General features: G+C 43.3%; 1 protein-coding gene across 3 annotated transcripts in view; it reads right to left on the reverse strand.

The window, feature by feature from the left end:
• The window catches only part of LOC117874857 (SAM and SH3 domain-containing protein 1-like), an 814,380-nt gene that overhangs the window by 58,576 nt on the left and 729,998 nt on the right, over positions 1–25,806 (reverse strand). For all 3 annotated transcript variants that reach the window (XM_034765451.1, XM_034765454.1, XM_034765453.1), the window contains exons 5-8: positions 23,770–23,810; positions 22,655–22,741; positions 20,325–20,437; positions 16,091–16,192 (exon numbers count right to left, since the gene is read on the reverse strand). In XM_034765451.1, coding sequence (XP_034621342.1) covers positions 16,091–16,192; positions 20,325–20,437; positions 22,655–22,741; positions 23,770–23,810 — 343 coding nt within the window. The remainder of the gene's footprint in view (positions 1–16,090; positions 16,193–20,324; positions 20,438–22,654; positions 22,742–23,769; positions 23,811–25,806) is intronic.

The following is a 25,806-nucleotide window of genomic DNA, read 5'->3' on the forward strand; positions in this document are numbered from 1 at the left end:
CGGAGCACAGCTCCAAAGCCCTACTAAAAATGAATGGAGCTTAACATCACCATCCATGAGTACCAGTTTCTTGGACTAGAATAAAAACCTTGAGTGAAAACAGTGAAGTGATTAAATGTAGTTAAATTCATGTCAAAGATGGTTCAGAATAACAGAGGCCCCTTTAAGGCCTTGTCTACATAGGCAGTGGTATGTAGGGTACAGGCACTACACATGTGGCTACATGTCACAGGGGAAAGCAGGTGGTGTCCACACTGTAGCGTGAAGCTATAAATGGCAATGAAAGGCTCTGGCATGGGGCGGAGAGGAGGGGAGAAGCAGCAGGTAAAGAGTCTGACAGCTCCCCTCTGCTGGGGCCTTTCCCCATTGCAGGGAGCTGTCAGAACTTTTCCCTGCTGCCTTTCCCCTACCAGAGCCTTCCCCCATGGTGGGAAAAGGTTCCATCAGCAGGACACTACACTGCTAAAAATAGCAGTGTAGATGGGGGAGGCATTACTTGGGTGCATAGAGAGCCATGTAGGGTACATACCCTAAGATTCTGGCATGTCTTTATTTGCCTAAGTAGTGCCTCACCTCTACACTGCTACTTACACCCATGCTAGGGGGGAATCAGGGCCGACTCCAGGCACCAGCCGAGCAAGCTCGTGCTTGGGGTGGCAGATTCTATGGGGCAGCATTCCGCCCAATCCTAGGGCAGCACAGCCGCTTTTGGGGGGTTTTTTTTGTTTGTTTGCTGATCTGGCCGCCCTGTAGGGGGCGGCGGCGCGGAGGAGGGGAGCGCCCTGCTGGGAATGGGCTGTGCACTCCGTCTGCCCCAGTCGGTGCCAGATCTATAGCAAGCCCAGCAGGGCAGCCCGCGTCCTTCCCTCCCCGCCGACCGGAGCGGAGCCCTTCCGGCAGGCGGCGTGGCGGTTGGGGCCGCGTGGCGAGCGCCCCGCTGAAGCCCTGGCCGCCCCCCTTCTCTCTCTTCCCCTGCTGCCTCCCTCTCCGCTAACCAGGACACATCTGCAGCGCAGGGAGTCCCCCTACACCCTGGCTCCAGCCGCGCCGCAGGTTTTTTTTTTTTGCTTGGGGAGGAAAAAAAGCCAGAGCCGGCCCTGGGGGGAATGCTGTATATCAACTCTACAAGCTGCTGTAAGATTTGTGCAGAACACACATACCCCTAATGAGGGGTGAAATAATTTAAATTCTGTTATTACAATATTTTTACAACAGTAAAATGATTAAAGGCACCATCATAAGCAAAATGAAGGAAACGCCAATCCCAGGGGAGGCAAGTGGCAATCAACTTGAGCTCAATTAAGATTCTCTGTTGTACCATAGCTAAAGATTATTCAGCACGGGCCTGCCAAGTGGGGGAATGAAACACATGGATTTTGAAACTCTTGATTCCTGAGCTGAGCAAGACTTTGTTCCAGAAGTAACATGCTTAGTCTTCAAAGGGACAGCGTGGGGAGAAGGAAACCACATTACATTTACAGCATCTCCTGCTGGCTGATTCATACATGGAGGATGGCATATTCCATAGAAAGAACTGTTAACCAGCTGAATAGAAAGTAGGGGAATTAGGCAGCTGCCAGATGGGGAAAAGTATAGAAAGAACAAGGTAACATGTGAGCCTGGAGGAGGAAATATTAATGAAGCCTCCCCCTCCATATAACTGCCTAATATCTTGTAGTAAATTAAGACAGCATGCCCTTGTCCACATGATCAGAACTGTGCTGGCTACCACTATGTTTAAATACAGTTGTTGCCTGAAGGCTTCTAAGCCTTTTTATTTTTAGCAATATTAACAGGGATGTTTTTCTTAGACTTCTTACAAATTAATTATATAGGGCCAAATTCAGCACTAGCGTAAGCATGTACAACTCCTGTTGAAAGTCAATGGGAGTTTTGCTGAGCTACCCATCAGCTGAGATCCCTCATAGTCAATAGTTTAGCATAAGCTGGTTGTTAGAAAATAAGAATTCCTTGTAACAATCGTCAGGGAAACACTAGAGCCCTACAAGCCACAATGGTGATTAAACCTACAAACAGCGAGACAGTTTCTGATCACAGCATGGAGATGGCCCCCATGGTGATCTGTAATGGCAAAAAAACTGATTAAGTTTTATTTTTAACCCTACACCCAAATAGGCATCTCTTGTACGTTTTAGAAATGCTCTGGAAAATTTCAGACTGAAAGGGAAAAAATAACAGTTTTTAAAAGCCAAGTATTAACAAATCTTTGACTAACTCCTGCTATATCATCACCACCACACAGTACTCATACAACTTTTAAACACTGAATTGCTCACTGGAACCTAAAATGCTGATTTGTGTTTCTCTTGTTAATGTTCCCGTAGGTTACTACACCCGTGGGGCAATAAAGTTGGCCATATGTTTGGGGAAAGGTCAGGTCTTTTGTTATGCTGTAGTTCTTTAGCCAACCTCACTAGGACCTAATTGTGAGCTGCTGAGCCTGTGATGTCAGTGGGAGATGAGGGCATTCAGCACCTTATAGGATGAGGTCCTATGTTCTACATGTAACCTGGGAATTCAGTGCTATGACTATAAAGCTAGTCTTGACAATTACGGATTTTTTCTTTGTTATAACTATTTCTAAGCATTGCCAATATTATAAGGAGGTGCAGAGACATTAAATCACATCAGTGCATGCTGGAACTGATAAACCTGTGTTGAAACAGGACTAAATACAGTACAGTGTAAAAACAAAAAGCTCTTCATTCATCCAAAAGCATGCTCAGCAACCAGCTTCCTTCCACTACTTCAAAGATCATGCAAGCCCTTGAGGGACCATAAGCGCCTCAAGAAACAGTACAACACACACATCCACTTCCACCCTCCAGCTTTTCATGGAGAAAAACTTCTTGCATAAACTTAGAAGTCTCCATTTGTTAGAGACAAAGATATGCTAGTTCTAAGGCCTGAAAGTTCATACTTTCTAGGACGAAATAATTTTTCAAAAATGTTAAAGCTATCAATCTATATATAGTCAGTATCACCTTGTACACTGTAGTGACTGAAATAATCACAAATGATAAATATTCCTCATATTCTCTCCTTGGCTAATGATAAATACAGATTGTGAAATTCACTGGCTTTTAATTTACTTCCAATTAGTTCAACTGACTATATTACAACATAAAGAGCTGGGCTTTTTTCCTGGTTACTATAATATAGAGTCTCAGATTATTAGCAATAACAACTTGAACAACTGGTTGAAGGTTTCAGGAATCCACCTGTAACAAGACTAAAATCAGTAGAGATTTTTAAAGAATTGCTACATTTGGAAAGTATCAGCAGCCTTAATCATTACAATTCTGTTACATAGTGCAGCATTACAGATTTACTGTCATTTTTCTTAGATTTTGGGACAGAATTGGTTTTAAAGAAATTATACTGGAATTTTTCAACTTCTTTATATTTTATCAACCAATATAATAGTAACTGTAATGCTAAGAACCAATTCTAACAGTAGACTTTTATTTAACCATGTTTTATTCCCAACAGTTTTATAAAAGGGGGGCAGGTGCATGCATAATTCCTGATTTAACATTTTAGAACCTCTTTAAATAGTTATTTAATTATAAATTGGACAAAGGTACATAGGAATTGCCATAGTGGATCAGCCCTGTGGTTCAACTAGTTCAGTATCCTGTCTCTGGCTGTGGCCAGATGCAAAAATCAATGCTTCACATTCTTTTAAATCTTAGGCCCATTAAGCTATGTAGTAAAATGAAACCCGTCCTTTGTGAAAAATTATAAAGAATGAAAACAGTAAAAGCACCTTTGGTACTCACTGGAACTATTTTCTGTGGGGACTCTATTTCCTCTTATTAAGAAATGTATTAGCATAAGATGGATAACAGCAGAAATCAAGTAGGAAGCTTTTCTAAGCAGTAGATGGTGATTTGCATTATATACCTCAGGAGTTAGTCCCGATCTGCTGACACGCTTTACAAAGAAAATAAGTGGGTGGGTTAATTTAGTGCTGGTGAAAGATGCTGAGTTGACAGCCCTGGAGAGTGAAGTCCTCTGTTTATTCAAAGGGCAGGTACAACCGGGATAGCGGTAGTGCTTGTTTCCCCACTGATAACGTGGCTTCACTCCTGGCAGGAATGAAGGAGCAGTTCATTTTCTAGGCCTGTTCATTCCTTGCTCTCTTTGCTGAGACTGACGAGGGCACCAAGCAGTATGGGAAGCTACAGGAGCACGGCATGGTTAAAAGAGGAACTCTCTTCAAACGAAACCATATAATACCATTTTGAGTCTGTGCTAGCAAATCAGATTTCTGGATAGCAGCCAGCTCTTTCTTGATCAAAGTTGAAACAAAGTACAAACAATTCAGCCAATGATAATTATGACTTAATTTAACTTATACCTAAAGAAAATGTCAGTGATGTTTATTAGTGGTCTCTGGCCTAGTGGGTATATTGTGGTGGGCACACTTTCTGTCATAATACTCTCTCCCTAAAACCCACACAAAACAAACAAAAAAAGAACAGATCATGACAACTGGTACCAGTTAGCAGTCTCAGTAGAGGTGCATGGAGAGGGAATTATGCCATCTCATCTTACTGATGATGGTTCTTTCAAGTAAGGGTTGAGGTACATTTGTAGAGCAGGGTAGGGAGCTATGCACGGCTATCTCCATGCTGTACTCCCACTTTGGATGAGCAGAAGATTTCAGTCTCCAGATTTATGAAATAGGCCAGTATCTTTGCAGAGCACAGAAGTCACATCAGTTAGCATACAAAAGAAAGCAATGTGGTCGTGAAACCTTCCCTTTTCTTCCCCAGACTTTCCAACTCCTAGGAGAGGACAAATAAGCACTTATTTAAAATCCAGAGAGGGTCTTGTTTGTAATCTGCACCTGCTTTATGTCTTAACACTTGGCAAGAGGCAGTGAGAGCATGTCTAGAGAGTTAATGAGACCAGCCTTTATTCCAGAAGAGACATGAAATCAAAATATTAAGATATATTTAAGTAAAATAATTAGAAATTCTACACTCTAGGTGCCCTATCTAACCAAAAAGACAGCAACTATTCCCATAGAGCAGGGATATTGGCTTCCTATACAAGTGAGTAATAGATATACTTCCTGAAAAACAAACTGGTCATGGAGTAATGAGATTAAAAGGTAAACTGCACAAACCTGGCAGAGAACCAAGTCAGCTACTGGCTTAGCAAATTTTAAAAAACAAACAACCTTACTATTAACAACGTGGAAACAACAGAAGGCAGCCTCTCTTCAGACACAAGAGAGATGACACTCCTGCCCTTTGCTGATTGATGATACCCTATTTGGGAAAGCAAACAAGACAGAAGGTCCTCTCATGGATCAGGAACTGGTTAAAAGACCGGAAACAAAGGGTATGAATAAATGGTCAGTTTTCACAATGGAGAGAGGCAAATAGCAGTGTTCTCCAGGGGTCTGTACTGTTCAACATATTCATACATGATCTGGAAAAAGGGAGAAACAGTGAGGTGGCAAAATTTGTAGATGATAACTATCTTGAGTAATTTTCTAAGTCCAAAGCAGACTGAGAAGAGTTACAAAGGGATCTCACAAAACTGGGTGACTGCGCAACAAAATGGAAGATGGAATGCAATGTTGATAAATGCAAAGTAATGCACACTGGAAAACATAATTCCAAATATCCAAACAAAATGATGGGGTCTAAATTTGCTGTTACCACCCAAGAAAGATCTTGGAGTCATTGTGGGTAGTTCTTTGAAAACATCCACTCAATGTGCAGCAGCAGTCAAAAATGCTAACAGAATGTTAGGACCATTAAGAAAAGGTTAGATAATAAGACAGAAAATATCATAATGCCACTATACAAATCCATAGTATGCCATCTCAGTTCTAGTCACCCCATCTCAGAAAAGCTTTATTAGAATTGGAAAAAGTACAGAGAAGGGCAACAAAAATGATTAAGGGTATGGAACAGCTTCCATATGAGGAGAGACTAAAAAGACTGGAACTGTTCATCTTGGAAAAGAGCCGACTAAGATGTCTTTTTTGAACAGAGTTTAAAAAAAGAATTAGATAAGTTCCTGGAGGATAGGCTCATCAATGGCTATTAGCCAAGATGGTCACGGATGCAATCCCATGCTCTGGGTGTCCCTAGCCTCTGATTGCCAGAATCTGGGAGTGGATGACAGGGGATGGATTACTCAATGATTGTCAGTTCTGTTCATTTCCTCTGAAGAACCTGGCACTGACTACTGTTGAAGACAGGATACTGGGCTAGATGGACCATTGGTCTGACCCAGTATGGCTGTTCTTCTGTTCAATTACAACCTATATTCATGGGGACCACACCCCGAAAGAAATATTTCCCAAAGCCCCTCTTCTGACCTTTGAACAAACCCCCAACCTCACCAACCTCGTTGTCAGAAGGAAGCTCCCCCCACAGGCCAGGACATACCAGCTCAAAGTGGCACCACACCCTGCGAGAACAATAGATGCACAACCTGAAGACATCTCTCCACTGATGATCAATACCCCCCCAACACATCTTTCAAGATTCCTGGGTCCTAAACATGACTAACACAACGTGTGGTGTACCCCATTCAGTGCATCAGATGCCCCAACAACAACTTTGTGGGTGAAATCAGACAATCTCTATGCTCTCGAATGAACTCACAAAGAACAATGACAAAAACCAAAACCGTTCTATTACCTGCAGGTGAACACTTTTCACAAAGTGATTACTCCATATTTGACCTCTCAATCCTCATCCTCAAAGGAAATCTGCACAACACTTTCAAAAGCCTGGGAACTTAAATTCAAAACTTTGCTAGACACTAAAAACCATAGACTCAACAGAAACACTGGTTTTATGGTTCATTACAACAAGTTGTAACATACACTAGTTTTCTACTAACCCTTCATTGCCCATTTTGTTTTCAGTGGTCTCCTGTAGCATGTGGGAACCCCTTATGTTTAACCATCTGTCACAACTTATATTTAGTTCAGACACTCTAGTTACCTTCCCCAGACCTGTAGAAGAGCTATGTGAAGCTTGAAAGCTTGTACCTTCCACAAATGGAAGGTGGTCCAGTAACATCTATTATCTCGCCTACCTTGTCTCTCTCAGTTTGTTGTTAGGCAAATGCAAATGATATGGGCTGGGAGGAAAAAGAAAATCAATAATCAACCAACCAATTTTTGTTTAAGCCTTCAAATCTCTCTCTGTAGCACTGCTCCTCTAGTTCTGTGTTGCAAGGCAAAACTAACTTCAAAGTCTGTAGTGCTGTAACTCAGAGCTCCCATCCCTCTAGGTCTCCCTCCAACATCCTCCCTCCACTCAGGATCTCCCATCTTAGTTTCCTGGAACTCTCTCCTAATTCTACCTTTATCTCAAGATGCTTGGATGCCTTCCGTGGGGAGCACTCCTACCCAGACATACTAACAATGGAATACTCTTCAGGAGATTGCCCACCACTCTGCCCCAGGCAGCTACCAGTGGATCATCATCTTCCCTAGAGGGTAAGGAGGGTGTGGGGACCCAAGAACAGGCAACAGGGTCTCTTCAGGCCCCATTAAAAATGTAGTAAAATGAAAAAAAATCCCTCATTACTCAGCTCAGTAAACCATTAACGTGGGGGGTTGTGGGGCAGGGCACTTTCCTAATGCAGCTACATGGGCAGACAACTGACTCCCTGCCTGAGCACACACTGCTCGTTTGTTCTTATTTTTCCACGCTTTGCATGATATGAGGGGTGGCCAACCTGAGCCTGAGAAGGAGCCAGAATTTACCAATGTACATTGCCAAAGAGCCACAGTAATACGTCAGCAGCCCCCCATCAGTCCCCCCTCCCCAGCTCCCAGCACCTCCCACCCACCAGCAGCCCCACCAATCAGCACCTCCCCCTCCATGCCTGCACCTCCCTATCAGCTGTTTCGTGGCACGCAGGAAGCTCTGGGGGAGAAGGGGAAGGAGCGAGGGCATGGCAGGCTCAGGGGAAGGGGCGGGAAGGTGTGGAGCGGGGCCAGGTCCTGTGGCAAAGCCAGGGGTTGAGCAGTGAGCACCCCCTGGCACATTGGAAAGATGGCGCCTGTAGCTCCAGCCCAGGATTGGTGTCTATACAAGGAGCCACATACTAACTTCTGAAGACCCACATGTGGCTCCAGAGCTACAGGTTGGCCACCCCTGCTTGTGCAGCATAGGGGCCTTAGTGAAGCCACTTAAGAGCATCCCCGACGGGATTTAAGGAGCAGGTACATTTTTCCTCAAACATTTGGGAAAGAGTAGGAGGGACTAGGGGAACAACATTGCGATCTGCTTCTCTCTCACACCTCTTGCCACATATGCCAAGTCTCTCCCACTGCCATATGATGACAAATAGCATTGGGGAGGATGTTCTCCGCCAGGCAAGTTGATTGGCAATTGGACCCACACCAGCACGATGCATGCATGAATTGTCAGTGAAAAACCATATGCGTTCTTCTCAGCTATTAATATCTGCAGAAGCTTCTGTGTGTAGCTGCATGTTAGAGCAAGAAGGTGCTTTTTGGCACAGAGTCACTTTTCTGATCATAACCACACTTGAAAGAAACATGCTTCCCTGCAAGAAAGAGCACTTGCCTGGCTCAGAGTCCCTTGGAATTCAAGGGAAACAACAGACTTTTGAAGATACAAATACACACACGCTATCCTTCATATCCATAGTTTCCCTGGTTCATTTAATGAAACAGCAAAGCTGAAAGAACCATGCTCTTTCATCTCCTTTTTCTACTATCCACATTAAATGGTGACTTAAAGGGACAACTTGAAACGTCTCACTTTTACCCAACTGAAGTAAATTCCTTAACTGCATGGGGCATCTACCTGCAAAATTTCTGAATAGATTGTCCTGTTTCCTGCCTTTTGGTGTGTCAAAGACATACACCAAAACCAGAGAAATCACATACACACACAGCAGGGGTCTCTAAATTCTAATGCACAAGCCCCTGATACCCTCCTATCAGACTCCAAGTGCTCTCCAGACCAGTGTTAAAATCTGGGGAGCAGGCGATGCTCTCTTGGCCCCATATTCAGAACAGCAGCAGCTCTATGTCTGTGTTATTATTAACCATCCTAATGCAGGATGTGGTGAAAGAGCATAAATGTGAGTTTCTCCAGAGCAGTACATGGGAGAGTTGAAACTGATCATCAGCAAAGCAGAGACCCTGTCCATACACAAAGGGCTGTCAAATACAGTGAAAAACTAAAAATATTGGAGGAAACGCTTATTTTCTCTACTTTCTTTCACTTTTAGGATCCCATGGCTCAGTCACAGTGCTAGTGGGTACAAAATGTTCAGATGGAAATTTGATCATCTAAGTTCACAGAGTCCCATTAAAAACTGCTCAGTAACACTTTGGCTCAGAGATTTAATAGAAAAAGGCCAACTAAATCTGCAGATCCATGGAGTTTTAATAAAAACCAGAAATTCCAATTTCAGTGACTCACTAAAAATCATATCCTGAGGTTTCATCCCTGTTGTGAAAAGTTAGGGCTTTTTAAAGAAGGATTCTAATATATTAAAAATTCCTCTGCTTGATGGTCTATGTTAAATGAGTTTGGTGGAATCAGTTTAGTCCCTAGTAGATCAGAGTCCAAATCAAAAAACCATCACCACAAAAGCAATCAGTTGTCATCCTAATAGGCATTGAATGAGCATGGAAACTGAACTGAAGGTGCTCCTTCTAGATCAGATCAGATCTAGAACAGAGGCCCATTGGCAAAGCAGTCTGGAGAAGCATGCATCACTGCTGTCTACTCTACTTCTGCATAGAAAACTTGTCTCCAGACCTATCAATCTGACATTTTTCACTCTGGTGTTCTTTACTTGATTTTCCCAACTTGCAATTTCTTTCACATTTGACGCTGATCACAACCCCATGCCGTTGACCTCATTTTACCCTAGTTTCTTTTTGGTCGATGAAAGGGGTGGCCTCATTGAAATGTAGGGCTGGAAGAGATCTCAAGAGGTCATCTAGTTCAGCCCCCTGCACTGAGGCACGACCAAGTAAACCACCTCCAGTGACAGGAATTTCACAACCTCCCTTGGTAGCCTATCCAGTATTTAACTAAAACTCATTAAAGAGCCTGATTGGTGCCTTTCACTAGCACTGCATTCACTTGGGGGAGGGGGAGAATTAAAAGAATGGGCAAAAATCTTCAGAGGCGTTTTGAAATGGGCTACATGGGCCCACACAGAACTTAGCAGGAAGATGGTTAAAACCTACCAATGACACACAGAACTGTAGCAGATGTCTCTGCTCTCCACGTAGAGAAAGACAATGAATCCAGTTTTTGGGGAAAGTTGCTAGGTCACTCCATTAGGGAGAAAACATTGGGACTATCATAGTCAAGTTGTACCTTCAAAGGAATGTCCGACCCCAGTGACTTCTCCGAAGGAACACCCAGTGTTGAAGGATCTAAGAAGGGAGAGCTTTTGGAATTGAGACACCTGCTGAGTTTGGATCAAAGGAAAAGGGAGTTTCTGAGACAGCTATGTTATGGACGATGTATGTGACTGCCACAAACCTCAATAAAAAACAATTCAGACTTTGTTATATGAGCGCTGTAAGTATAGTCTGCCAGCCACAGAGCCTGGAAGGGACAGTTTTACTTTTGTTCAGAATTTATGTTATCTTATAGGAAGCTTATATTTTGGGGTCTGGGAATAAGAGACCCAAAAGAGACATTTAAACCCATGGCCTTGCTTAATTTGACTCGTTGTCCAGGGACACAGAGCCAGCTAATCTAACTCATATTTCCTACTATAAATGGTAACATTTCAGCCTCTTACACCCTCTTGAGATGCCACAAGGCAAGAATGACTGTTAATAACCCTTCTATTGGAGCTGTGACTGAACAATGGACTGCACTGGGGAATAAAAAAGGAAGAGAGAGGTGGAAATATACCTCCATCTGATATACTGACTTACTTGCTCTGTAAATACAAAGCAAAGAAATATCAAGATAGACTTCCTCAGTTGGACACAAAAATGGCTTGGAAGATGATCTACCAGAAACATAGAGCAATTTGCCCCACAGTTTTCAGATAAATTTGCCATACCAGGGAGAGAACAAGGATTATCATTCCCCTGATCCCATCTAGTTGAAGATGAGAATCTTTCAGTTTTTAGAATACTTAAAAGCAAATATTGCTCTAGTAAAAATATTTTTACATAAGAACATCATGGTCATATTGGGTCAGACCCATGGTCCATCTAGCCAAAGATCCTGTCTCGTGACAGTGACTAATGCCAGATGCTTCAGAGGGAACGAACAGAACAGGCAATCAAGCTATTCATCCACTCCGAGGGTCTGGCAAACAGAGGCTAGTGACCATCTTGGCTAATCCTCCATGAATTTGCCTAGTTCTTTTTCGAACCTTGTTATAGTTTTGGCAACAAGTTTCCTGTGAAGGAGTACTTCCTTTTGTTTGTTTTAAACCTGCTGCCTATTAATTTAATTGCGTCACCCCTGGTTCTTGTGTTATGTGAAGGAATAAACAACGCTTCCTTAATTCTTCACTTTCTCCACACCAGTTAAGATTTTTATAAACCTCTATCATATTCTCTTCTGGTCATCTCTTTTCCAAAATGAAAAGTCCCAGTCTTAGAATCATAGAATATCAGGGTTGGAAGGGACCTCAGGAGGTCATCTAGTCGAACCCCCTGCTCAAAGCAGGACCAATCCCCAACTAAATCATCCCAGCCAGGGCTTTGTCAAGCCTAACCTTAAAAACCTCTAAGAAAGGAGATTCCACCACTTCCCTAGGTAACCCATTCCAGTGCTTCACCACCCTCCTAGTGAAAAAGTTCTTCCTAATATCCAACCTAAACCTCCCCCACTGCAACTTAAGACCATTACTCCTTGTTCTGTCATCTGCTACCACTGAGAACAGTCTAGATCCATCCTCTTTGGAACCCCCTTTTAGGTAGTTGAAAGCAGCTATCAAATCCCTCTCATTCTTCTCTTCTGCAGACTAAATAATCCCAGTTCCCTCAGCATAAGTCATGTGCTCCAGCCCCGGAATCATTTTTGTTGCCATCCGCTGGACTCTTTCCAATTTTTCTACATCCTTCTTGTAGTGTGGGGCCCAAAACTGGACACACTACTCCAGATGAGGCCTCACCAATGCCGAATAGAGGGGAATGATCACGTCCCTCCATCTGCTGGCAATGCTCCTACTTATACAGCCCAAAATGCCATTAGCCTTCTTGGCAACAAGGGCACATTGTTGACTCATATCCAGTTTCTCACCCACTGTAACCCCTAGGACCTTTTCTGCAGGTCCTTCTTTATCTCTTTTAATATAGAAGCTGTTCCATACCACTAATCCTTTTTGTTGCCCTTCTCTCTACCTTTTCCAATTCTAACGTATCTTTTTTGAGATGAGGTGACCAGAACTGTACACAGTATTCAAGGTGTGGGCATACCATAGATTTATACAAAGGCATTATGATATTTTATGTCTTCTTATCTTTCCCTTCCCTAATGGTTCCTAATATTCTGTTAGCTTTTTTGACTGTTGCTACACAATAGTTCAAAACTATTCACAATGACTCCAAGATCTTTTTCTTGAGTGGTAACAGCTAATTTAGACCCCATCATTTTGTTTGGATACTTGGAATTATGTTTTCCAATGTGCATTACTTTGCATTTATCAACATTGAATCTCATCTGCCATTTTGTTACCCAGTCACCCAGTTTAGTGAGATCAGTTTGAACTCTTCACAGTCTGCTTTAGACTTAACTATCTTGAGTAATTTTGTATCATCTGCAAAGGGTTTACCCCTTTTCCCATATCATTTATGAATATGTTGAACGGCACTGATTCCACAGACTCCTGTCGGACACCACTATTTTCTTCTCTCCATTCTGAAAACTGACCATTTATTCCTACCTTTGATTTGTCTTTTAACCAGTTATTGATCCATGAAAGGACATTCCTTGTTATCCCATGGCTGCTTACTTTGCTTAAGAGCCTTTTGTGAGGGACCCAGACTTTCAGAAAGCCTTTGACAAAGTACACTGTATCCACCAAAACATCCTTGTCCACAAATATGTTGACACCCTGTAGCGGGGTGATCACCCCGATCATGCCCTGAAGGGCTTAAAACAGCCCTGGAGAGGGCTACAGCTGGGAAAAGAAAGGCTGATTGGGGGAAGCAGCCACAGGTAGGGCCTCGCCCCAGTCAGGCCACAGCTGGCCCTATAAGAGGGCTGAGGGCCAGAGATTGGAAAGCATTCTCTCTCTAGCTTTCTGAGAGAGAAGGGCCTGGCTGCCTCAGAGCTGAGAAGGGTACCAAGGGTGGAGCAGTGCTGGGGAAGGGCAGAGGGAGCTGGGGAGCTCCAGTCTAGCAAAACCCCAGGCTGTAGGCCTAGTTAGAGGTCTACAAAAGGGTACTTGGGCTGCAGAGGGGCAGCCCAGGGATAATCAAAGGCAGCAGGTCCAACCCCCCTTGCGGATGAGTGGTTTACAGATTGCAGTCTGCCCCAGTGAGCGGGGGCTAGATAGTGACTGGCAGTAGCCACTGAGGCAGGGTGGGGATAGAGGGTTGGGAGTTCCCCTGGATGGGGAAACCCAGCTTGTGGGTTACTGCTAGGGAGCAGGACCCTGACATAGAGGGGCACTGAGGACCGGGAGGGACACGGGGGACAGTGGCAGGTGAGACACTGGCCTGCAGAAGGCACTCCGGGCTGGAAGAGCTAATTACCGAGATGACCAGCAAGAGGCGTCATGCCAGTAAGTCGTCGCCCCAGCACAAGTGGTGGAGAATGCAGACATAGGTGATCCACCCGATACAAGGGGCAGGGCAAGGACGAATGGTGAGGAACGGAAGGTGGAGACCAAAGATGGACTATTACTGGAGGGCCTGGGTGGCACGACTCGCCGAGCACCAAGTGGGACTGCTTTAGCTGCTGCAGGGGAGGGCACATGGACCTCATCGGGGGCCAGCCACCTGGGGCTGGAGGCCGGTGCCGGGGCCTAAAAACTGTTTCGCCTGTGGGCGACTGGGACACTATAAATGGGAGTGTCCCTACCGGAATGGAGCACAGAGGCCCCACCCGGAAAAAGAGGAACTTGGGGGAGTGCCCCCTGTGAAATCAACAAGGGGCCTCCAAACTTGGGCCTGTCAGGGGCCTGGGCACAAGAAGAGGGAGTGCCCCTACGGGACTCGCAGGGCCCAGGCTGGCCTTGAGGTGGTCAAAGGAAGGCAGTGGATGTGCTTCCTGTGCTACAAGGGAGAACGGCCCGGACCCCAGAGAAGGAGGGGGAGGCCGGAAGATCGGGCCGGGTCCACAACTGCCCCGAGGGAGGGGGCGGTGAAGACCAAGGCCTCAGAAGGGAGAGGGTCTGGGGCAGACGGGCCCCAGAGCAGAAGGGGAATCTACGCGAGGGTGAGAAGGCCATGATGGAGACCCAGACAGGGAGGGAGACCCACATGGGAGCTGAGCAGGCTACAGTGCACCCAAACCCTTCAAGAGGGAAGCAGGTTGTTCCAGACAGTGGAGAGCCTGCGGCAGCAGCAGGATTCCCTGTGAGCCCAGCTGCGAGGGAAGCTGGGGCAATAGGGAGCCCCCCCCACCCCCAGCTTTCTTAAAGAGGGAGGGTGTGTAGCGGGGTGATCACCTAAAAAGAATGGCTCAGGTGTGGGAATCTCCCTCACATTCTTTTCAGTGAAGACAAGCAAAGAATTCATTTTGTTTGCCTGCAATGGCCTTGTCTTCCTTGAGTGCTCCTTTAACATCTCAATTGTCCAATGGCCTCACTGATTGTTTAGCAGGCTTCCTGCTTCTTGATGTTTGTTTTTGAGTCTTTGGCTAGTTGCTCTTCAAATTCTTTTTCACCAGCCTAATTATATTTTTTGCACTCTACTTGCCAGAGTTTACGCTCCTTTCTATTTTTATCAGTAGGATTTAACTTCCAATGTTTAAAGGATGCTTTTTTGCCTCTAACCACTCCTTTTACTTTGTTTTTCAGCCATGATGGCATTTTTTTGGCCCTCTTACTATTTTTTTTTATTTGGGGTACACATTTCATTTTAACCTGTGTTACAGTGTTTTTAAACAGTTTCCATGCTACTTACAGGCATTTCACTTTTGGACTATATCTTTTAATTTCTGTTTAACTAGCTTCCCCATTTTTGTGTTCCCCTTTTTTAAATCTCCAAATAAGAAGACACAGCATTTCTCTGAGCAACTAACAATGAGAAGCCAACCTCCCACTGTGTTTACTAAAAGATTCCATTCATGGTTTTAAAAAAGTCTCAAGGGTCTATGATTTAATTATGTGGGATACAAAGAGTTTGAATAGGACTGCCAAATGTGTTTGGGCATACGATTTATCTATGAACTTTCAATTAGATAAACAGATGGGAGTAGACAACTCTACAAAAATGATGATTTCTTCCTTCCAAATATTAATTTACTCAATATTGTGTGACACAGACTATCTGATGTCCATACAAACAAGGAAAGTCATTATCTACACAACTCAGATGTAAAAAAAAAAAAAGGCAGGAAAACTCTTTTAGTGTTTATGGGTCTGGCATAAATTGCAAACATTCTGGGCTGGAAGTTAGCAAATGGATGGTTGGAGCTGTTTGAATGGAAAACAGTGGGGACTCAGGTCATAGCCAGATCCTCAGCTAGTGTAAATCAGCGAGCTCTATGGAAGTCTATGGAACTAGACTGATTCACATCAGTTGAGGAGGTTGACTTTGTTTGATAAAGAGGTCCTATTGCCTAAGAAGGTTCTAAACAATTTTTCTCTATAGCAGGTGGGTATTTTGCCTATGTAGTGTTTGTTTTGAATGGTAAGTGATGAAGAGCTGGATGCAAAAAAAGAAGATATTTAGAGAGTTATTTTCAATCCTTGCTTAAGACTTTGGACATTGAGGATTTTCAATCAATACTGAAGACCTCCTGATGGTGAGATGACAGAAGCATTGTATCCCATGTCACAAAAAGACAATGTTGAATAAATCATTCTGGTGAGTTGGGCTATTTTTGGATATCAATAAAAGGTTTTGTAACGTTAGGGTAGTGATATAATAGAGACAGGTACTCACATTACAATTGGAAGACCCGTCAAATGTTGGGTACGAGCCATCAGGCCAATCTGTAGAGTCTATGATGCCTGACTGCCTGTGCTGGGCCTCATATTCCTTCAGCTGAAATGAAAGAACAAAGAAATGTTATATTTCTGATGGATACTGAACTATGAGATCTGCATAAACCCAATGTTCAGCAACAAAAATAGTCACTTTTAGTTTCTGTTCATACTGTTGTAAAGATGGGAAAACCAGAACTTCTGCAGTGCATTTCTCGTTTTTAATCCTCTAATTACATTAGAATGGAAAAAAAGTTTTGAGGTAATGACACTAATCAAAACGAGGAAGTGATCTGGAAACATTGTATATTTTAACTAATGAATTGTGGCTCCCAAGATGCAAATTAAACATTCCTTGTTAAAGAAACACTTTGCACTGCATAGGTTAACTCACGGTAGTCTTTGTACCTCCCTTACAAAGAAAGTGATCTAGGGATGGAAGTTTGAGATTCAGCTCTTTTAAATTTAAAACTAATGATTATCTTTATGGTTTATAATAAAAAGTATAATACACAGAAAAGAACCAACTCCTAATGGGTCAAATTGTCAAGGAGGACACTGAAGTTGGACACAAGCATTTTGCTTGCATCTATTGTGCTTGCAACATGAGAATGGTCCCCTAGCAAATTTGGAAGTTGCATATTTCAGTAACTATTTGTGTGCACAAGTGTGGCATTTGCAGACACAATGGATGTATATAAGCATGTAGCCATCAAAATTCAGGTTTGAAAATTAGGTCCCAAACATTCTCAGTTCCTGGTTTACATTTCTGATTAAAGCCCATTGACATCAGTGGAAAGACTATCATTGACTTGAAGGGGTTTTGGATCAAGACCTAAATTTGTTAAGGGAAACAAGATAAAATCACTGATGTACATTTTATTGATAGTAATTCAGGCCACTAGAGGGAAGAAGTGCAACTACAAGCATAATGCATATTATACTTTATTATTACACACAAAAAACAATGCAAAGGTAAAGAATTAATTGCAGAGAAAATGAGAAATTCCTTAGTGTTAAGGTTACACTAGGAATCTTAATGTTTTTTATTATATGATTTCATACATGTTAGCGAATGGGGCATACTATTCACCAAACAACATACAATATAAAAGAGAAGGTACCGGAGATATCTTTTACTGGACCAACTTCTGCTGGTGAAAGTGACAAGCTTTGGAGCTTCACAGAGCTCTTTTTAAGTTCTGGGGAAGGTAACCAGAGTGTCGAGGCTATGTCTACTCTACAAAGTTATGTCGATCTACGTTACGTCAACATACAGCTGCTGCCGTTAGTATATCACCGGTGGGTGTGAATACTTGGCTCACTGTGTTGGTGGTGCGTGTACTCCCCAGGAGTGCTTGTATTGATGCAGAGTGCAGTGCACCATGGGTAGGTATCCCACTGTGCAACTCACCACCATCCAGCCTTTTGGGAAGTTTTTCCAATGCCTGATGGGAGCAATCAGTGCACTGGATGAGGTACACCACATGCTGTGATAGGCATGTGTAAGACCCATTGTGTTGCGGGGGATATTGATCATCATAGCAGTGGAGAGATGTCTGTAGCTTTTGCATCAGTGGTTATGGCAGGGTCCAGTGCACCCTTGTATTTATCTGTGACACTCTGGGTACCATTCCCAGACCTGAAGAAGAGCTCTATGTAAGCTCAAAACCTTGTGTCTCTCTCAGGCTAGGTCTACACTACCCGCCTGAATCGGCGGGTAGAAATCGACCTCTCGGGGATCGATTTATCCGACGGGACGCGACAATCGATCCCCGAATCGACGCTCTTACTCCACCAGCGGAGGTGGGAGTAAGCGCCGTCGACAGGAAGCCGCAGAAGTCGATTTTGCCGCCGTCCTCACAGCGGGGTAAGTCGGCTGCGATACGTCGAATTCAGCTACGCTATTCACGTAGCTGAATTTGCGTATCTTAAATCGACTCCCCCCTGTAGTGTAGATGTACCCATACTAACAGAAGTTGATCCAGTAACAGATATTACCTCACCTACCTTGTCTCTCTAATGTCCTGGGATTAACATGGCTACAACACTGCATACATACAATATAAAATAAAGGATCTTCATCTTTTTTGCCACTCTAACTCAAGGAAGTGTGTGTAAATAAACAGAATGTAAATGAGCACCATTTTATGCTTAAACTCCACCTTTTTCCATAACCTAAGCTGCACATACATAATACTTGGTGTTACAGCATGTATGTTGTGTGATCACGTATTTGCACAAAGGGACAATGTTACTGCTGTGGCAATCTGAACACTGAATTTCTTGGCTCTTATGCAAATGTCAACCTTAATGCTACATTAACATATATATTATATTTCTTGGGATTTTACATCTTAAAAAAATAAATCGCAAAGGAAAGTTCGTGTGAGCCAGTGCGTTTTGTGAAAAAAAGCATCTGTCTTAATTTTAACGGCAAGTCCCCCAAAATGGCTGAACAGATTTTCATGAAACTTGAACAAAACAAATCATCTTTTGTCTAAAAACAAAAATGGAAAATTCCTGCTCTAGGAGACATACCCATGCTAGCTCTGATTGAGCTGGCACACTAAAAATAGAGCAGAGCCAGTGGCTAGCCCCTCTCGCTGTCATGCTGCCCTGGCTATACTCTATTTTTATGGGCTATCTGGATCAGAGCTACTGCAGGTATGTCTTCTTGAGCTGGGAATTACACTCCCAGATCAAAGTGTATGCGTAGCCCTGAGCAGCATGACAACAGCTAATGAATAAGCACATTCTAGCAAGAACAGATAAAAACTGCAAAGCCTGACATGGACAATGTGCAATACAGAAAGGTACGGTGGTGAGGGAACATCAGATGAAATCTTATGCTTATTTGTGAGGAATCAATTGAAGCAAGATGTTAGATGGCTATTTACAGTGCTAGCCTGAATGTGGTATTAAAAACTAACCAACACTGGGCTTGGTCAGTACGCAGATGGGGGAACTTCAACAGGAAAAGGGCTTGCAGAAATGTGCGCTGAACAGGTGCAGGCTGTCCTCTGACATAGGGAACAAGCTCCCTTAGCTCAGACAGCCTGAATGCTTTTGAAATATTCTGACTTCATGTGAGTGATACTTAGAATATATTTATTTAAAGACGCACTGATACATCTACTCTGTCTCCATTTAGCATATGATAAAACTATTTGTTTTATTATTTTATAAAACACTGCAGAGTCTATATTATTATTTATACATTGCTATGAATGCACAGAGTCCCTCACAGGCAAATAAAATTCAAGATATCCCTGGCACAAGGGAATCACAATTTGCTGGTGTATCTACACTACAAGCGCTACAGTGGCACAGCTGCAGCTATGCCACTGTAGTGTAGACACTTGTCAGTGATGGAAGATGTTTTTTCTTTCACCGTAGTAAATCCACCCCCTCAACAGGCAGTAGCTAGGTCTATGGAAGTTTTAGGTGTAGGTCAGACCTGAATTTAACACTACACAATGAGAAAGGATAGTGAATGATGTGGCTGTGATGGAAGTTAGGATAAGGAAAACAATGGTGACTCAATTACTTGCAGTCATGTGATTAGCTTTCACCACATGCATCAAGGGTCTACCCTCTTTAGGGGTTACACAGAATTGTTTTATGATGTTCAGTAAGACTTCAGAGTTCAAATTATTCATCATATTTTCCTTCTCTTAATGGGCACAGTCATAAACCCAAACCTTTGAATGTCTCAGACTGGTGCATTTTACAGCCTGGGGTATTTTTCTGAAGTTAGTTAAATTGACTGTGCTATGCATGCTTGGCATTTAGTATTGTAACTGATATCTCTGCCTAATTCTTTTCCAAACATGACTAAGGCACTGGTCCTCATTCAGAACTACATATACGTTGGGCTTGAAAGCATAAGAAATTTTGTATCAAAAAGGATACTTGTTTCTTGAACAAAGTTAGAAGTGTTTGAAAATAAGTGTTTAGTTTGAAAGTGCAACCTCAGCCTTTACTGTGGAGTCAGCCTCGTGACCTTATGATAAAGTGCCAGCACTATCAGACTCCTCAGAGATACTATGGACCACCACTTTGTTCTTTGCACAACACTCCACTATTCAGAAAAACACCCTGCTAGGGCCAATAGATGACAGGATACAGGGCATCCTCCCCAGAGGAAACTGGGATAGAACGAATCATGGGTAACTATATGCATCTCATACCCTTGCAAGTGCTTCCTCAATGGTGATCATCTTCTCTTTCACCATCATCATCAGCTGGATCCGTTCCTCATCGCTCATTGTGATCTCACTTGCCACATAACCAACATCCTCTCCTGAAGAAGAAAGGAAGAGATGCAACACACATATAAAACGACTCAGCACCGAAAGGCAAGTTTTTGGAAACAAGCATTGGCGATACTGCTTCAGTTCTAGAACCCAGTTCCCAACTGGGTCAGGCTAGACTGGATGAACCCTCCCCATACGCCACAATTTGATCTGTGTAGGGGAAAACTGCGGTTGTCACAACTTCGTGACTGATACTGCATCAGGCAGAGGGACGCAGCATAACAACACAGCGATGTACATGCAGGTTGCCAGTTTTGTTCCACTGGAAAATACAGGAACGAGGGCAGCCTTATTCCTCCACAGGGATGGAGATCGGTGCCCCTCGCCTACAATAAACGTCCTACTGTGTGTGCTGAAATCAGCAGAGTTTGGTAAGAAGAAAGCAGATGCAGCCAAAATCATAACGTGTATAGGTGTATACATACCACTGATTGGGATCACATTTGAAAGTGGCCAGAGCAGTAAAGGGAGCAACCTGCCTTGATAAGTCACTTCTAATCATTTTTTTACATCCTAATCAGAGCCTGTCATCTTTAACAAACTTTCACCACATTCACTGAGCCTGTTCAGCGGTTTGGGGAGGCATCTACCTGCAACAGAGTGATCCAACTAGGAGAGAGTGCGTTTGGCAAGCACCTTCCTGCTCTCCACGTTTGCGCTACAGCATCACTGCACCTGTGTGACTCTACGACAGTACAGAGCTACGCTCAGTGTCCACTTGGAGCAGAACTGGGGAAGGAGCCCCAATAACCTAACTGGTGGATTCATCTTATGTGTTTTCATTTGCAGGCAAATACTTTCATCCCTTTTTCTGCTTGCAAACGGGCACTATGCAGACCCATGCTGAGCTCAGCCTTAAAGCAAATTGGAGAAGATACTGCAGAGCCAAAGCAGGGTGGAGTCTCTTGCTAACTATTCCTTAAACAAACATGTCCGCCATAAGAATAAATCATAGCAAGTGTAGCCAATAAATACAAAGTATCTTTAGCCCTCCTAGTTACGTGCCAGATGCAACCTAGCTTAAACGTACAGCTTTTTTCAACCCAGCTTCAATTGCAAATCTCTCTCTCTATTTGCAATGGTAGGAACATTCTGAGCCTCCAAATTGTGACTTGCCACAACCTCCCTCAAATCAGCTGGGTTAGGCCAAAGTGAGCAAATAAGAGATCAAGAAGCATCAAAGCACAGCCTTTTGGCAAAAAAAGGGGATCAGATGTTATATTTGAAGACATGCCTTTCCCATTCCCCAGGATTTCACACTGATATTTTCATATTATTCTAGGGCATCTAGACATACATCTTCCACTAACAGAGCACTCTTATCTCCCATTGACTTTAACAGGCCACCCAGAACCTTGCAGGATTGAGGCCTAACAGAATACAGCGGATAACTCATCCTTTGAGTGCAGCTAAAGCAGGGGTGGGCAAACTACGGCCCATGAGCCATTTTAAGCCGGCCCACGAGCCGGGTCTGGGGCTTGCACTGCTCCAGCTGGGGCGCAGGGTCGGGGGCTGCACTATGCGGCTCCCGGAAGCTGCGGCATGGCCCTGCTCCAGCTCCTATGCACTCCAATGGCCACCTCTGGTGTTCCAAGGGGAGCTGCAGGGGTGGGGCCTGTGGACGGGGCAGGGTGCAGAGCCACCTGGCTGCACCTCTACATAGGAGCCGGACGGGGGGGGGCATGCTGCTGTTTCCGGGAGCCGCTTGAGTAAGTGCCACTTGGAGCCTAAGCCTCTCCCCATGCCCCAACCCCCTGTCCCAGCCCTGATCCCTCTCCCGCCCTCCGAACCCCTCAATCCCAGACTACAGCACCCTCCTGCACCCCAAACCTCTCATTCCCCAGCCCCACCCCAGAGCCTGCACTCCTCATTTCTGGCCCCATCCTGGAGCTCCCACCCCCAACTAGAGCCCTTACCTCCTCCCGCAGCCCAACCTCCAATTTTGTGAGCATTCATGGCCCACCATACAATTTCCATATCCAGATGTGGCCCTCAGGCCAAAAAGTTTGCCCACCCCTGAGCTAAAGTCACAATGGACCACATCTGATCATATTTATCTAGCATATTAGACCTACATAGATCCCTATTTGCCAAGTTACTATAATGTTTTAGTTTCTGTTTTGTGATTCTTGTTTCTTATACTTTAAGGAGCTACAGAGACTCATTTTTAGTGCAGTGCGTTACTGTGTCTGTAAAGGATTTACCTTTCGAAGTCTGTCTCATTATTCCTTTCTGATTCTTTCGGAAATTCTGCCAAAAATACTTATTCTTCTTTTTCCAGTCCGCTTTCCCTTAAGAAAAATGTACAGGACAGGAACGTTAATACGAAAATTAGATTTTCCTCTTTGAAAACTTCAGCATGTAACTTTACCAAGAAAGAAAAATTCCCCAATTTTTCTCATTTTCTGAATTTGATCTGTACAAGAATTGTGCTAATCTAGCTATCTAAAACAAATGTACGTTCTTTGGCATCAAGGATGGTTGTGGAGGATTGAGATAAGTTACCAAGAGGCATTTTTTGAATTATAAAACACAGACCCTTTTGTGTTCTTGTTGACATTTTAACTGTTCATGTTAAGCCTTGCTGTATTTTTGCAGCATTTTGTTTCTTATTCTCTTTAGTTAAGGCACAATTATTTTAGACTAAACCCCAACTCAGATAAGGAATGTTATTTTATTATATATTCCCTTTGCTGATCTGCATGAGAAATGCTATGAGACCATTAACTACATCTGTGACTCCTGCCATTTATTTGTGTTCTAGTTTTCTCAGTTTAAATCAGGTGCAGGTAGCCTTAGAAGGAATAAAAACCAAATACCCTCAGCAAAAACCTCAGGATTTTATAACTCTAGCTAATGAGTACCAGAGCTAGTTCCAGGAGCTAAGTACGAGAGGGCAGTCTGAAAAATAAACTTTGAAATACAAATACACCATTTAAAAACAACACAAAGTATCTCAAAAATTAAGGGAGAGAGGCTGGCAAATTATGCCTAATGATTTGAAAGTTAGTGTGGGAGGTGGCTTGAACAAGGTAAATAGACAAACCAACAATGATCTAACATTAGAGGATTTGCAACTCATGAGTTGCATATTTACAAAATGACAATATTAGCTGGACTGGATCTGTCTGCCACTTGTAGATGCTGCACCTCATTTTCAAAGGTGTACCCTCCGCGCCCGCCCCCTGCCCCCGAACTTCCACAAACTTCAGTTAGGATTGTCGGTATTCAGCTCTTCTGATAATCTCACCCAACATACACAAAACTTAAAGAGATGTAAGAATTAAACAGAGGGAAACATGAAATGAAACATACTGACCTACAGAGCTTTCTTCAGAACTTGATTTATGAAGGGAAAGCCTAGAACACAAAAGAGAAATGGACTAATTATTGCAGAGTTCTCACATCTCCTGGGAGCTATCTGATTACAGTAAATTGTGGTTTCAAGCAAATGCATCAGCAAATGTTTTCCCTTCTTTTTCTTCTAAATGTAGCTATTTACAAACAGCCTCTCAGCTCTAATCGCAGTAGTTTGACCACATGAACTCAGTTCCTCTCTGAAAACCTTGAAACAAGTTTTTTGACCAAGACAGACAAATATAGACTCAGACTCATAGACTCTAAGGTCAGAAGGGACCATTATGATCATCTAGTCTGACCTCCTGCATGATGCGGGCCACAAAAGCTGACCCACCCACTCCAGGAATAATTCTCTCCCTTGACTCAGCTGTTGAAGTCCCCAAATCATGATTTAAAGACTTCAAATCGCTGAGAATCCTCCAGCAAGCGACCCCTGCCCCATGCTGCAGAGGAAGGCGAAAAACCTCCAGGGCCTCTGCCAATCTACCCTGGAGGAAAATTCCTTCCCGACCCCAAATATGGCGATCAGCTGAACCCGAGCATGCGGGCAAGATTCTCTAGCCAGATCCTCTGGAAAAAGTTCTCTGTAGTAACTTTTAATATCCCATCATTGACCATTGTTACAAATTACCAGCGATGGCACATTATTGACCTATTGACTAAAATCACTTTATCCCATCAAACTATCCCCTCCATAAACTTATCAAGCTTAATCTTAAAGCCAGAGAGGTCTTTCGGCCCCACTGTTTCCCTCGGAAGGCTGTTCCAAAATTTCAGCCTTCTGATGGTTAGAAACCTTCATCTAATTTCAAGCTTAAACTTCTCGATGGCCAGTTTATATCCATTTGTTCTCGTGTCCACATTAGTACTGAGCTGAAATAATTCCTCTCCCTCCCTGGTATTTATCCCTCTGGTATATTTAAAGAGAGCAATCATATCCCCCCTCAGCCTTCTTTTGGTTAAGGTAAACAAACCGAGCTCCTCGAGTCTCCTTTCATATGACAGATTTTCCATTCCTCGGATCATCCTAGTGGCCCTTCTTTGTACCCGTTCCAGTTTGATTTCATCCTTTTTAAACATGGGAGACCAGAACTGCACACAGTACTCCAAATGAGGTCTCACCAGTGCCTTGTATAACGGAACCAGCACCTCCTTATCCCTACTATAAATACCTTGCCTAATGCATCCCAAGACCGCATTAGATTTTTTCACGGCCACGTCACATTGCCGACTCATAGTCATCCTGCGATCAACCAGGACTCCGAGGTCCTTCTCCTCTTCCATTACTTCCAACTGATGCGTCCCCAGCTTATAACTAAAATTCTTGTTAGTCATCCCTAAATGCATAACCTTACACTTCTCACTATTAAATTTCATCCTATTACTATTACTCCAGTTTACAAGGTCATCCAAATCTCCCGGCAGGATATCCCGATCCTTCTCCGAATTGGCAATACCTCCCAACTTTGTGTCATCCACAAACTTTATCAGCCCACTCCTACATTTGGTTCCGAGGTCAGTAATGAATAGATTAAATAAAATAAAATCAGACCCAAAATCGAACCTTGAGGAACTCCACTGGTAACCTCCCTCCAACCTGACAGTTCACCTTTCAGTACGACCCACTGCAGTCTCCCCTTTAACCAGTTCTTTATCCACCTCTGGATTTTCATATTGATCCCCATCTTTTCCAATTTAACCAATAATTCCTCAAACGCTTTACTGAAATCGAGGTATATTAGATCCACTGCATTTCCTTTATCTAAAAAATCTGTTACTTTCTCAAAGAAGGAGATCAGGTTGGTTTGGCACAATCTACCTTTCGTTAAACCCCAGAATTACATCTAAGGGATCATAAGGATCCCTGATTCACATATTTTTCTTTTTCTATATAATAAAGTTAGCATTCTGACTAATTTAGAAGCTGTATTTCTGTAATCCTGTATTCATTTAGACTAAGGTTACGTTGTTTAACTGACAGTATAACTCTTTGCAC

This window comes from Trachemys scripta, chromosome 3, assembly GCF_013100865.1.
Source record: "Trachemys scripta elegans isolate TJP31775 chromosome 3, CAS_Tse_1.0, whole genome shotgun sequence".
In the NCBI taxonomy this organism is placed as follows: domain Eukaryota; kingdom Metazoa; phylum Chordata; order Testudines; family Emydidae; genus Trachemys; species Trachemys scripta.